The 15007-nt window shown below is 36.8% G+C and overlaps 1 protein-coding gene across 1 annotated transcript in view; it reads right to left on the bottom strand.

The window, feature by feature from the left end:
- Positions 1–8616: 8616 nt before the first annotated feature.
- LOC112136417 (T-cell differentiation antigen CD6) overlaps positions 8617–15007 on the bottom strand; it is a 13502-nt gene continuing 7111 nt past the window's right edge. Inside the window, exons 3-12 of the mRNA XM_024258105.2 lie at positions 14465–14779; positions 13988–14308; positions 13778–13840; positions 13541–13681; positions 12636–12752; positions 12340–12462; positions 12105–12164; positions 11169–11315; positions 10869–10940; positions 8617–10788 (exon numbers count right to left, since the gene is read on the bottom strand). Coding sequence (XP_024113873.1) covers positions 10754–10788; positions 10869–10940; positions 11169–11315; positions 12105–12164; positions 12340–12462; positions 12636–12752; positions 13541–13681; positions 13778–13840; positions 13988–14308; positions 14465–14779 — 1394 coding nt within the window. The 3' untranslated portion in view covers positions 8617–10753. The remainder of the gene's footprint in view (positions 10789–10868; positions 10941–11168; positions 11316–12104; positions 12165–12339; positions 12463–12635; positions 12753–13540; positions 13682–13777; positions 13841–13987; positions 14309–14464; positions 14780–15007) is intronic.

The raw sequence follows: 15007 nt of genomic DNA, 5'->3' as shown, positions 1-15007 counted from the left end.
GGATAAAATGGGTCTCAGCCTTTTCCTTTGGCTTGGATCTAAAACAAATGTGGGAAAGTTTCACTAAAAGGATCCATCGGTCCTCCAGAAAGAAATCTCATTGAATGTCTGATGTGCAGAAAAACTTTATGATCCAACAGTTTTGTAAGCAGTGTAAATGTCACTGAGTGTGTTTAAAGTGATCCCTAGTGGTCTTTTAATTTAATCTTTTAGCCCAAATTTTAAAAACCTGTGTCGTTTTCCAACACAGTTTCTGCAGAGCTGCAGTAGCTCATCAGAAATTTATCTCAGAGTTGTGAGCAGAACTGTTTGCACAAAATAAGCCTTCACTCATTTCCCATCATCCCTTTATTTACACTCTCGTGTTAGCTTATAGCCTAACATTACAGGTGTAGCTAAAAATGGCGAGCAATATTGGAACTATCCAGCCGTTCAGTTTTGAGCCAGATGCCAACTCAGATGAGGAAAATGAAGACGTACTTGGATCTATATCTGCAAGTGAATGAATGGCAATGGAGCAGAGCAGGAAGCTTGTGCCCCGTCAACTGTAGCATCTACATCATTGGGACAAGATTTTTCAAACGGAATGTTTGTCTATTTCTGATTATCAACGATTTGAACAAAGAAATAGTCAGAAATGCAATTTTAAGCTGAATTTTCTTTATATATGTCATCCATCGTGAGAAAAACCCCCAAGAACATGTTGAAACACCAAAAACACATCTTAAATTGGAGTGGGTCTTTACACCGTCAAAAGGGAGTAAAACTACACTTTTATTGATGAATTAGTTTTTTTTTCAGAGTAATTTATTAAAAGAGCTACAGGTGCAACAAGATTCATTATTTTTTGCAAAAGTCTATTCCAAATCCGTTCTGAAAGGAAAATATGACTTAAAGTCATCTTTAAAGTCCCACTATTTGTCACGCACCTAGGTGTGTGAAATTTGTTCTCCGCATTTGACCCATCCCCTGGGGGAGCGGTGAGCTGCAGACACAGCCGCGCTCGGGAACCATTTGGTGGTTTAACCCCCCAGTCCAACTCCTTAGTGCTGAGTGCCAAGCAGGGAGGCACTGGGTCCCATTTACCGATTTTACCATCCAGTTCTGGGATGGTTTCACTAAATATTTATGAGTCACCTCACTGGAATTGGTTCCAGTATCCCCTTGACCCCTAAAAGAAATGGAGCAGGTTTAGAAAATGGATAGATATTTATTAAAAAATATCTTAATTTAGTTATTTGGGCCAAAATTAGACATTTAGAAAGTCATTTATTGCCCTAAAAGCACCAGAGAACTGTTGGGGACAGTATGAAATGAGACGGTGTGTGTCTCTGGGTCAATAAAAACCTAAAAAAGCTGTTATTGACTTTGAAGCCCTTTGCTGTTTCAGGGAAACCCAAAACTTGACGGAAAGCAGCGAGCTGGTGCGGCTGAAGCCGGGGAGGAAATGCAGCTTGACACTAACAGGCTGAGAGAGGAAGTGTTGATGGGCTGAATTAAAGAGGAGGAGGGGGGCTAAAGAAGGCCTGCGGTTGGGTTTTGTGGGGGCATGACACTAATGTTTTCTACTGACAAGTCAAAAAGGCCCCCACTGCCATGCCACACACACACAAACACACACCATACACACAGACGGTCATAAATTCATGCATTTATTCACAGAGACCGTCCACCCTGAGCTGACAGCGAGGGCAATTTCCCATGCATACTTGGGGAGACACATACACAAACATCACATTCAAACTGAAAAAGTCAAAAAGTTTCTCCAGTCAGGATTTGGTAAACTTTCCCACAGAGGTTGACTGAAGTTTAAAAAAGCCCATCAGTCTCCTGGAAGGAAAACTAATAATAAAGGTTTAAGCATATTTCAGATGACTGTGACTCAGAGGTAGACGAGCTGTCTGTTTCCAATTATGGTTTTAACCAGTCAGAGGAAGTGTGTGGTAACTTCAAGAGGAAATATTTTGCATGTCAGGGATGTAAAAGAGAAGCTTTGTGATATCTTTTTTTTCTCCAAACTTGCTGGATCTGGGTTTCATCTGTGCTGAAAAAAAGCAGCATTGAGCTAAAGATTCTCTCTGAAAAATACTCTTTTGGAAACATGTGGTAATTAGCGTGTATAGCGTGGTATGACTGTCGTATAATGATCAAAATCTAACAAAAAACAAAATAATAGAAACTGATGGAATAACTAAGAAGTGTTCCTTAAACCGACTTTAAAAAATGGAAAAAGGACGTTCTATGTTCAAGAGGTTGATATTGGAGGGAAAAAAAATCACTTTTAATGATCTTTTACACCATGAGATGGAGCTAAGGATGTAAAAGAAGAAGCTTTTAGCTGCCATGTAGACTAATGCTGTTGACAGAGCTGACAGTTGACTGTGGAATATTTAGGAGAGAGGAAATTTCCCGACTGGATTTGTTGCACAGGTTGCATCCTATGATAGCTCCACGCTGGAATTCACTGAACTCCTGATGCACACACGGGGAGGTCACAGCCTTTCTTGCCCGAGTTCCCCTCTTTCACCTTAAGGTGTTGATTGCTCTGAGGGCCCAGAATCTGGATTGAGGACTTTTCCCAAGGAGATTAGAGAAACTGGTTTTAAAACGTTTCAACGGGTTGCTTGCAGGGGTCGGAGGTCAACTACATAGTAGTGCCTAATGGTGGCAAATAAATGTCAATCACTTAAAACGGAGCAGCAGCGAGACTTGTGCCGGATTTTGGAATGGAATGTGGGGAATCCAGGGGTTAAACGGGTGGCACAGGGCGGCAGATCAGACACTCATGTTAACAAAGATACACACTCACAATTATATTATAATATAATATAATATAAGAGATTATACAGTATTAGATTAAATTTTGATTTGTTTTGATTGTTGGTGTCAATTAACTGTTTTCTTAGTCTTTTTTTAATCAATAGATTAAATTAGATTAGATTAAATAAGATTAGATTAGATTAGATTAGATTAGATTAGATTAGACTAGACTAGACTAGATTTGATTAGATTAGGCTAAATTATATTAGATTCGATTAAATTAGATTAGACTAGACTAGACTAGACTAGATTAGATTAGATTAGATTAGATCGGACTAGATTATATTAGACTAGACTAGACTAGACTAGACTAGACTAGACTAGACTAGATTAGATGAGATTTGATTAAATTAGATTAGATTAGATTGGGTTAGATTAGATTAGATTTGATTTTTTTGATTGGTGGTGTTATTTAACTTTTTTTCCAAATTGATTAGTCTTTTTTAATCAATAGATTAAATTAGATTAGATAAAATCAGATTTTATTTCATTCAATTTATTTTTTTCTAATTTAATTTATTGTTCACATTTTTTTGGTGCAATTTGACTGTTTTCTTAATACATTAGTCTTTTTTTAATCAATACAAATAAGATAAACATTTTTTTTCCACAAAATTAAGAAATAAGCTGTTTTAGTCGCATATGTTGACATTTGGGCTATAAAAACACTTAAAAAGCTGCAGAGTTAGGCCGACTTAATATTCAAAATAGAAACAATAAATCCCCACACGGATTCATTTTATTAAATCTCTTTAGCTCCTCTTAGCATCTTTTTTTTATTTTTATAAGTTTAAGTTTTGCCTGCTGGAAAAGTAGAAAAGTATTACTAACAAATACTATAAAAATGTATTCAATATATTTCACATTATCTGATATCTGTTGTGGACATTTTTTGAGAAAGGAAGTCTGAGATTTGAATGTACAGATGAAAAACCTTGTTTGGTCTATAGCTTTTTGTCACTGTCTGTGACAGGATGCAAAAAAATCCTCCATGACAAGTCAATTTTTCTGAAACCCAGCATGCAATGGGTCATATTTGTCCCAGATGTTCCTTGAACCTTTTACTCAACACACCATCTGCACCAGACTCTTGCATAACATTTGGAGGATTGTTGTGCTAGATTGTTAGACTGAAAAACTTTGTGGGAGCTGGAAAGAAGTTTGTCACTATTACATTGTTACAATTAGCACATTTTTAGCAGATGCGTAGTTATGAGTGTACACAGGCTGCACAACCATGATACAAAATGACAGCAGGAATGCTAGAGAGTTTAATTAAACATATTTCAATGATTTATAATGAAAATTCAAATTGTGGGTGTTTTTTTTTTTTGGCAATAAAAAAGATTTCAGCCTCATACGAACAGCCATCTCCATTCTAATCATGATTTCTCTATAATCTGTTTTTAAAAATGTAATGTTCAAATGAAATTAGATAAAATTGTTAATGATTTGATATGAAAATACTGAAAAGTTTAAAGATTGTATTGAGATATGTGTGATATGTCCTTACAAGATAATGTGAAAACATATTTTTAGGTAAACAAAAGAGGAAAAAAATCTAAAAAATAAAGAAATCACATTTAGAAAATTTGATGAGGTCCTGATAGTAAAAGCAGTATGGGTACAAAAACTAAAGATTATGTTGGTTAAAAGGAAGTAAATATTTGATTTCTGGCTTACTTTGTTAGATTCTTCTTCTGTTGTGTCTCTACTGTCTTTACCTTCAACTGTATGTATGATGCAAACAAATAGACGTCCAATCACAAGCTTCCTTCTACCAAGTCAGGTCACTTACAATTGTCTGAAAGTGAACTGGCTGCAGAAATAATATGGACACACAACATGATCTCATATCTATCTCTACCAGCCTGAGAATCACTGTGTCCATCTTCATGTTTGACCCACTACTGAGAACTACACACTTATACTGATCACTAAAGATAGATGACACCTGCCTTGATTGACTGCACCACACACTCATACGGGCTGGAGGCAAACATGGAAGAGCTTCTGTAAATCCTAACCTCCTGGATTTAAAAATAAGTCTGATCAAGCTGGGAACATTGCTTCCAACCTGCCCAAAAACGTCTTAGTTGCTTGTTTTTCTGAAGTTATGTTGACCTGTTGGGCGCATGTTTGCCATCAGAGGTTACCACTGGCACTACAAATATGTGTTTTTATAACCTCCATGAAGCTCTGAAGTTTAAAGCAACTCGGTTGCTCCAGCAACTCCATAACTCTGAAAGATGAATGGATGTTGTGGTTTATTATTATGTTTTTTTAATTGTTAAACCTATGAATCTTTTAAGTACGAAAAAAGGCACAAAATGAAAAAAAAATCGTCATTTCGTCTTCAACTTTTCAAGTTTCCTGAAATCATAACTTGGTAACTAAGTTCCATATAAACTGGTGAAGAAAGTCCTATATGCATTAACTGTACTGTCACAAATGTTTTTCAATTTAGCAAGATTTAATACTAACTCATCTTAAAAAATATATTGTGAGTGCTGCTTGACTGTGGCACTGGAAACAGGAAATTAGGTCATAAGATTCTGCAGTGACCCGTGGCAACCCAAACAAGTCCACTAAGCTTCAGAAGTGACTTGAATTAGAGCCGTCCAGATGAAGGCTAAGCAGAAACAATGAAAGCAACCTAATGAGAGACAAGTAATCATTGGGCCATGAGAGCGCCGAGGCTTCAGCCCTGCACCGAGTGATGCCATTTACAGCGAGGCTGACGCCTGATTCCGCTTCGAAAGTGATTAGTCGGAACAGGAAAATAAAGTAATGGCTTTAGTAGAAATGCGCACATTTTCATGCAGGCCCGTAACCATCTGGGATTCTAGGTAAACATATGACTTCACTTTAGTTCCCTGCAACCTTTCACGGGCAATCAGACTGTTGCCAGAACAAAGGCCAGCTTAAGAACACAATCTGCACCATCACAATGAGGTAAGACACTAATTGGTGTGTTAGAGTTTGTGCTTTCGCTATTGTTTTAATGATACATCAAGACTTGTCTAATGTTTTTTAAAGCTATTGATTTAAGCAAAGCTGGAACAGATGAGTAAGTGTTTTTACTCAGGGAGGTGCAGTGGGGCAAAAAGTATTTGGCAGTCACTAATTCTGTGAGTTTTCTCACTTAGAAAGATGAGGTCAGCATGATAGATACACTTCAACTATGAGAGAGAATGAATGAAGACTATGAAGATCCAGTCATGTTTCATCCAAAATGTTGTCACTGGCAGAAGGAGGTTTTTGCCCAAAATCTTCCACTTCTGGCTCTATTCGTGCTTTTACTTAATACAGATCATTTGTCCTTTCCCTAGCAGAAAAGCCCAGAGCATGATGTTTCCACCCCCGTGCTTCACAGTGGGTTTCCTCAGTATTCTTCCCTCTCCAAAAAGGGTGAGTAATGTTTATCCCAAAGAGGTCCATTTTGGTTTTATCTGACCACATGACTTTCTCCCAAAGCTCATCTGAACCACAGTTTCGGGCAAACTTTACTGTTACTGTGGTTCCAGCGCTCCTCCGATCATTAACCAGCCAATTGACCATGAAGTTCTGGGCTGTTTCCTCACCGTTTAAGATCATTTGTACCCCACCATGTGAGATTTTACGTTCAGTCTTAGGTGGAGGAAAATTATCACTGATCTTGTATTTCTTATTCTGTATTTTTTTCTAGCAGTTGATCTTTTTCCACCAACCTGCTTGCTGGTTGTAGATCGGTGAATTCCAGTTTCATGAGTCCAGTTCAAGTTCATTGCAGCTTTTTGGTGTTGTCGATGGCGGACAGGTGTCTCTTACACAGGTAACGAGTTTTAAGCAGGTGCTAATAATGAGTGGAGGATAGAAGAGCTTCCTAACAACCAAGCAGCATGTCCGTGAGGCCAGAATTCCTGTATTTGTTGGTGCCAAATCCTTATTTTCTGTTCTAATATTTAAATAAATTTAAGTAAGTGTCTCTTTTTATTAAGGTAGATTTCACTTGTGAACAGATTCAACTCTGGAATTGCCTGTAACTGCACCTGCAATCTGAAGAATGTTCTTCTCAATTGTCTGCAGTAAAAACTGGTCTGAAGACACACTCCGATGATTTTTTTCATGTATTTTAAAAGCGTTCCCAATGTGTTTTTTTTAATCATGATTTTGCCATTTTTAACCAAAATCAGAAAATCTGCGTCGTTTTCCAGGACATAGTTTCTGCAGAGTGTCTTTGTTCTTCAAAAATTCACCACGGATTTGTAGGTTAGACTGTTGGCATGGAGTAACCCCTCCCTCATTTCCCATCATCTATTTGTTTACACTCTCTCCAGCTAGCTTACAGCCCCAATTAATTTTTGCGGTGTTGTGCAAATATACGTTTCCCCTGCCAGAATGGGTTTCCTCTGTCTCGGGAATCATTGATTTGTTTGGTAGCACTCAAATTTTGTCCCAAAAAGAAGGTGGATGTTTACAATAATCTTTATTCTGAGGCTTTTGGGAGCTTATTGTTGTATTTGAATTGTTTTCCAGATATTCTGCGTAACACAGCAGCTTCTTGTGTATTAAAAAAAAAACAATTTTTTTTGTACGCTGCTGACTCACAACGATTTAAAGTAAGAAATAATCATAAATTATTAATTTTCTTCAAACATGTCCTCCATCATCAGAAAAATACCACAAGAACATGTTAAAACTCCACTCATTGGAGAGGGTCTTTCAGCACCAAGCTAAGTTCAAAAGTTTAAACTTGGCTCAGGTCTGTTGTCGGGCCACTTTAAGCAACTTATAGGCTTAAGGAGCTATAATCCTTTGAATGTAACTGATTTAATGAACAAAGTAAAAACACAGGGCTGATCTTCTAACCGTGCTAACGCTGCTTGAAACACCGGTGAGCTGCAGCTCCTTCCCTTGATGTTAATCAGCACTGTAAATCCACATATTTTCGGATTGTGACTTATCAATCTCCCAGTGCAGCATAAAACAAAAGCAAAGAGCTTCAGGAGGATCTGTAATGTCTCAGGCTGCATACTTTAGGTGAAACCTCGGCCGTGTGGGTTGGTTCGTGTTTGCTCAATGCTCTGGCACGTGAAAGAGCTTGAGTGTTATAAGGAGATCTGGTTAATTCGCCTGTTTATCTCCATGCATAGTTCTGGACTAAATTAGTGCATAATGTCTGATTAGTCTGTACACTTTGTGTCTTTTCCAGGCTTTCTTACCTTCTCTGCTGCCTTTGCTCAGCTTTATCCTGACTTATTTCCCCACAGAGCCAAAGCACACATTCATTAACCACCACTTCTTAGCCAAATACCTTCAAGTTGGAAAACACCCAGCTCACAGGTTATCAACCCACTGATTCCTCACTCCACTTTAGCAGAGTCTGACCTAATTCATGAAAATCAGGGCATTCAACACTTTATTAAAAGATTCACAAAGTTTTAAGGCCGTTCATTCTAACATATCAAAAAATCAGACATCTCTTTGATTCCACACGTCATGCTGGATTACCATGGAGAACTGATGTTCTGCAGCTGCTGCACACAGACAGAGCAGGCAGGAGGAGGAGCTCCATCTTCAGATGGAGATGGAGCAAACATCCCTGTTTGCTCAATGCTGCCTCCAGAATGCACAGATTTTAAATACTAATAAAACTTTGGTAAGACATAGTATTCTTTAGTGGATGGCAATGGTTAATAGCTGTCCAGAGCTGCACTGAGATGATCCTGTTTGGCACACTACATCTTTTATTTTGAAAATAAGTTATTTGAGCTTCTGTCAAATGTAAAAAAAAAATCACATTTTGAACAAAATTGTTTTTTGTTTCTTTTTTTGCTTTTATTCACGCCAAAAAATAAACATAATTTATATTTATTATTAACAAAAGAAGGCAATTAATCAAAATTTATTATAGACTAAAATAACATTTTGAGGCTCCTACTAGGTTTTGATCAATCGAGAATAGGCTCAAATGACTTGAATGAATTGTCACAAGGCCGTCTGTGTCTATCAGGAGGCACCCCCACCCCTTTTCAAAAAAACAAAACAAAAAAAAATGTTTGAGACCCTCAAAGAGTCCAAGTTTGGACCGATCATCCTTAATCTCTGGTGTCAATTGTTGGACTCTATTCTGCAAAAATTAACCATGAGGAGGGTCAGCCATGTGGACGGATATTTGCCCCGCCCACCGGAACCCTTCCAAAAATCGGCAAACGGGCCAGAAAGTAAATTAAGACACGTTGAGTCCACCTTTAGGTCAATTTACCTGTCAATCAAAGAAACACTTGCCTAATAATATTTACATTTGATGTCAAATAATATTTATTCATTTATTTAATGAAAGTAAATGATGAATTCTTTAGTTTTGAAACTCTTAGTATTCATTTCAGGAACTGCAATATTTCTTACCTTTCAGTTTGCTTTGTAAAGTGGTCATTGATATATATCACTATAATATATATCAATGGGCTGCTTGATTTGAACAGGCTAATCGACTCCTCACAGGAAATCAAATTTAGGTGTGGGATTATCTTTGAGAAACCACTTCAGGTGTATATCTGAAACTGGGTTTCTGTTCAATTTTTGACCCTATAATTAGGTTTTTGAGTTCATTTCAGTTTTGCCAGAATTTTGTCCTCCATCAGCCACTAACTCTGACAGACGTCTTACCTTAACACACAGAAAACAACAAACCCCAACAATGTTTTAAGAGTTCACATGTTTTTATTAAAAATTTGAATTTACAGTTTTTCTCTAAATTCAATAGTTTGACTTTCTATAAATTCACAAGAAAAGATGTGGTATAAAAATACATTATTAGAATACATGTTAATACTCAAATGTTTGTTCAAGTTTAGGCTATACATATATAGCCTATATATCACAAATAGTTTTAAATGAAGCAAATACAACAAATGATAGTAGATGAACTCAAAGTGTATAGTCTGAAATCTGGCATCACGGTATATAATGTTGACATTTTTACACAGCACATCGATTATCTCTAAATATTTTCAATTCCTCACAAAGTTCGGTGCTGTCTATGTTTACATGCACCAATATGCAAAATAAATAGGCTGGTTATTAAAAAAAATACATTACATTCAGTTTTTTTAATTAGCACAATATAATACTCACAATTGGATGTAGTTACAAGATGTAGAATGTCCTATTTCTTCTATTTTTTTGGTAATTAATAATGGAAAAAAAATTAAGTAATTTTATCAGAAACAGAGTAAGCTGTATATGTTTCTACAACACATGTGGACCAGTTATTTTAAAAATAAATATTCTAATATGTTATGTTTAAAAAATATTGACTCTTTTCTGCCTGTTTTCAAATCCGTTTAAACAATCATATTTTTTTAATTTCACCAATATTTGCTAAAAAAAAAAATAATAATAAAATGTAAAAAAAAGGCACCAACCATTCTGTCAGTCAACTAATAACAACATTTACATTTTTTAAAGAGGTGCACATTGAGCAGCAGAGAAGCTGAAACGGAATTGACAAAAGTTTAAATAAAATGTACTTTACAAACTGTCTCCTAATTGATATAAATACATCAGATCTCTCAGATCATGAAGGATTTCAAGAATACACATGAAAGCAACAATAAAAAACACAAACAGTGCATGATCCACGTTCAAAGATTAACTAATTAACTCCACTAATCCTCTCTTTAACTGAAGAGAAGAAATGTAAACCCTGCAAAGTCCAGTCAGATTTACACACATATAACAATAACATATCAGTCAAAAATAGCAAATAAGACTTTTTCAGAGTTTGGGCCTCACAGCATAATTTCTTTTCAATCTTGCAGCTTCTCGTTGCTGCAAACCTTAAAATCCGGTCTGGTTCCAAGTTTTCAGGAGTTTGATCTTCTCAGTTTCTAGGAGGAGAAGATGCCTCCTCAGTCTGAGGAGTGTTGAGAGTCATAATTTTCAGGTTTTAGTCCGGGCTCACAGGGGAGTAGTCGTCATCATCTGAGGATTGGACAAAAGGAACAACAAGTCACACAAGAACCTGATTTCATGGGTGTGAGCTGTTTTCCTGTGTGGCTCACCTGAGTTCTGAGGGAGATGGGCTTGTTTGGGAGGAAGAGGGGGATTGGAGTATATCGGTTCACTTCCGGCAACTGATTAACAAGAGAGTCAAGGAGAAGTTTAAAATAATTTTAAGAGAGGTAGACAGATTCTGCATCACAGCATCAATATTGTGAAGCTTTCAGATCGCTTTTTGACAAGAAAAAACACATTAAAATTGCTTGCTTTTCTAAGCCTATGCTCATATTTTGGAACAATATGTTTTTATTAAAAAATATATATCAAATATACATCAGAAAGAGTTAATAAAATGCACTGACCAGGGTTAGGATTGCCTATGTTTTCATAACATTCTCCAGAAGAAGTGCTGGAGCAATCAAATGAATCCTCGGACATTTTTGACATTCGGGCGTATTGAGAAGCTGTTGGGTTTCCATTGTGCGGAGTTGGGTCTGAAGGTTTGTAACCTGAAAGAAAGGGAAGTTAATGGCAATCCCTTTATTTCTTTGCAAAATTAAGCAGGAAAAGGGGATAAATAGCATTTAAAAGAGGTTAAATCAGAATTTTGAAACAAAAAAATAAGATCTTGTAATATTTGTGTAAAGTTGCTTCAGTTTAAATGCAAAATAAATGTTTATTTTTAAGAATCAGCCATTTCTAAATTAATTTAAAATATATTTATAAATACAGAGTTTTAAATAATGTCACAAATGTAAATTAATTTTGTCTTCCTTTTTGATAACTCACTTTTGTGGCATTTTTTCCGACAAACGAGCAGCTGTTAATTTGATTGTAATTCCCTTTTTTCCCACATGGTGGTGTAGTGTACAGCAAATAGATTGAAATCAGGATTTATGGTTATGCAAAAAACAAAAAAAATATTCAAAACGTAATTTTTATTCACAGAGAGTCTCAAAAATATTAGGATGATTAGTTTTTATAACTCACTGAGGAATTTTTAAATTAATTAATTCCGTTTTTCTTTATTATTTCAATACTGAACACTAGTTTTACATTAAGATAACTGAGTTTGCTTTATTAATCATTATTAAATGCATTATTTTAGTTTAAAATAAAAGGAAATTGATCCAGTTGGACCATTCCATTAAATATAATTTTTTTTGTTAAATTTCTATCGAGCATTTAGGATCTCAACTTGTTTTTAGGAACAATAAAATTTGAAAAAATAGAGTAAACAAGAACCTATTTTCTTCATTTATATTAAACTGTCTTGTCTCTCCATCTGTGTGACTCACTTTGTTCTTGCGACCTGTCAAAGCTTGAAGACCTCAATGCCCCTCTGTAGCACTGAGAATCTGCATGCAAAAAAAAGAGACGATGCAGCAATTCAGTCACTAAACATCCTGCAAACATTTTTTGCAAACTGTTTTTAACTGCAGAAAGCTGCAAGCGCAGAAAAGAGAGCGTCTCCAACCGCAAAATGCAGATAACGAAAGGAGCAAAGAGGAAATATAATAGAATGTGGCTCACTGCGGAAAGTCGATAAACTGACAGATGGGTCAAAGCCTGGGTCATACTGCTCATAGTCTGTTTCTACTGAAGTGCTGTTTACACTACTAAGCTGGGTCCAAATGTACCTGGGACTGGAGGGGGCTTAACAAAACAGAAAGACAAAAAAAAGGGGAAAAAAATGAAGTAAAATAACATGTTTGTGTGCAACTTTATCACAGCTGTGAGTGTGTAAACAGAGCTTGTTACAATAATAGAAAAAGCAGAAATGATTAGCATTCAAAGCAGGAAATCGTCCTCAATTTTTTGTCACCTACCATCCGTATGCTGTTGGTTGGTTGTGACTTTAATGAGGTTCACGGCCTCTTTGTGCCTGTTCTGAGGATGTTCGGTGGGGGAGCGAGGGTTGGAGCGGATCTCCTTCAGAAGTAAAACTGCGCACACATGAAAAAAACTATAATAAGTCTCAAAGTAGCCCTATAAAATTCAATTTATGCACAGGTTTTCTTCATCTAAAGGCACGACTTTAATTAAATGTGATTTTTTTTTCATACATTTTAGCAATTCAACCGATAAAAAACTTTTTTAAGTTTAAGTTCCTATGAAAAAGAAAAAAAAAAACAATTAAAGTAAAAAATATCACCAATTAGAAATGATATTTCTGCTAAATCTTTCCCCTAATCCTGTTGTCAAATAAGAAAGTAATTTACATGCAAGGAATATAAATATTACTAATAGAAAAATGGTTATGTACAGTCCAATACTGCAAAAATAAAGTGTAAATTCACACAACCGTTATCTCAAACTATCACTTTAGTACTGATCCCTTTAAATAAAATGCGGTTTAGAATTCAAACGATGAATTTATAATAAAGATTAGAACTTTCTGTAAAAACAAAAAAATTGTTGCTGAAATATTTAACGGACTATTTATTACATGTTACAGACTCAAAATTTAACCTTTAAGAGTAATTATAAAAACCAAAATTTGAAAAAAATTTAAACCTCACATCAGCAAAACTAAGTAGAAATGTTGACAGAAAAGCTGAGATTATCAGTTTTTTTAGGAATACATTTAAATTAACCAAAAAAACAATAATAATAATGAGGCACATTGCTCTACTTTAAATCTTAAACATCATATTTATCTGTGAGTTTGATTATAAAATAGGAAGCAGGAACTCTGATGAGGTTTAAGCTGCTTAAATGATAGAGAACTCACCATGTCTTCTTTTGTAAAGGCAGCAGAGGATTGTGTTCACGATGAGAAACACGAAGAGCAGAACAAACAGAGAGAGGATGCTGAGAATCTCTACAAACGAGACTGCGTAGGATCCCTCCGGGGAGGCAACAGTTGTTCCTGCTAGAGAGAAGCAAACATGGGAATTCTTTCAGAATAATTTAGTTCTTAAAATAAACTTTTTATGAACCGAATTCTTTTCAGTATTGCACAAATCACCTGTTGTCCAGCTGGTCATCTCCATATCAGAGGAAGTGTTGGGTGAAGGAAGGCCGAGGGAACCTGAAGAACCAAAGGTCATTACCAGGTTGATTTTAAGAGAAGTTTACATGAAAAATGCTAAAAACACCAAAATCCCTCTCGTCGTTGGAGTGGATATTTAAATTCACACAGAGGATCCCATAGTTTATGCATGTCAGTCACACTCACCGCTACAGATGACACCTGAAGTATGTGAGCCCACACACACAAAACGATTGTTGTAGAGTTCCTTGCACTGCCACAGACTTGTGGCCATTGTTGGGCACACATAGAAGTACTTCGGTGTGCCATTGTTGTGGGTAAAAGGGGCAAACCGTGAATATTTCTCTGGTTTTGCGCCGCCACCGCACTGCAGCATGGAGCATACCATGGTGGCCACCTTCTCAGTCCAGCAGTTGTCACACAGCGTCCCCCAGCTGCCATTACGGTGGATCTCCACCTTACCAGAGCAGCGGTCCAGACCCCCCGTTAGTCTGATGGCTCTCATCTCTGCCCAGAGACAAAAAGTAATTTAAATGATATAATATTTTTTGCAGAAACACAAAAGCATTCTCTATTTTAAAACTATTTTTCCCGATTCAAGCCACCAGGATTGCATGAAAATAAGAGTTAAAGCTCCACACATGTTTTGGAAATGGGACTCGCCTGAGCAAATGACACCAGCATCTTCCTTGTGACCACAGTCGTTCTCGTCTTTCACAGCTGGACAATCCCACAGGTTCTCCTCTCTGCCAGTGCAGTTCAGCTCGTCCAGGTGGACGGGTCCTCTGCCAGGGGCAAACTGCCCCCCCTGACCCGTCACGCTGAGCGCGTAGCCGCAGCCGTGCTGGGCACACACCACGTCTGCATCCCTCAGGTCCCACTGGTCATCACACACCGTGCCCCACGTCCCGTCTCGCCACACCTCCACCCGTCCGGCACAGCGGTCAGGGCCTCCGGCCAGACGCAAAAGCTGGTGACCTGAAAGCAGAACCTTTGAGTTTTAAATGATCTCTGTCTAAAAGTTTGGAAAACACAATGAAAATTGAGTTGATACATTGATTTAAAATCATCTTGAGACGTAAAATGTAAAACTAACATCACTAGTGTTGGGGATTTTCACATTCACATTGTTGTGACACTTGCTTCAAAAATAGAACCATTTTCTTTCTGGATTCATGATTCTCAGACACTATTGTGTTTTGTGGC

Source organism: Oryzias melastigma, linkage group LG11 (genome assembly GCF_002922805.2).
Source record: "Oryzias melastigma strain HK-1 linkage group LG11, ASM292280v2, whole genome shotgun sequence".
Classification (NCBI taxonomy): domain Eukaryota; kingdom Metazoa; phylum Chordata; class Actinopteri; order Beloniformes; family Adrianichthyidae; genus Oryzias; species Oryzias melastigma.
This window is presented reverse-complemented; position numbering and strand designations above follow the sequence as displayed.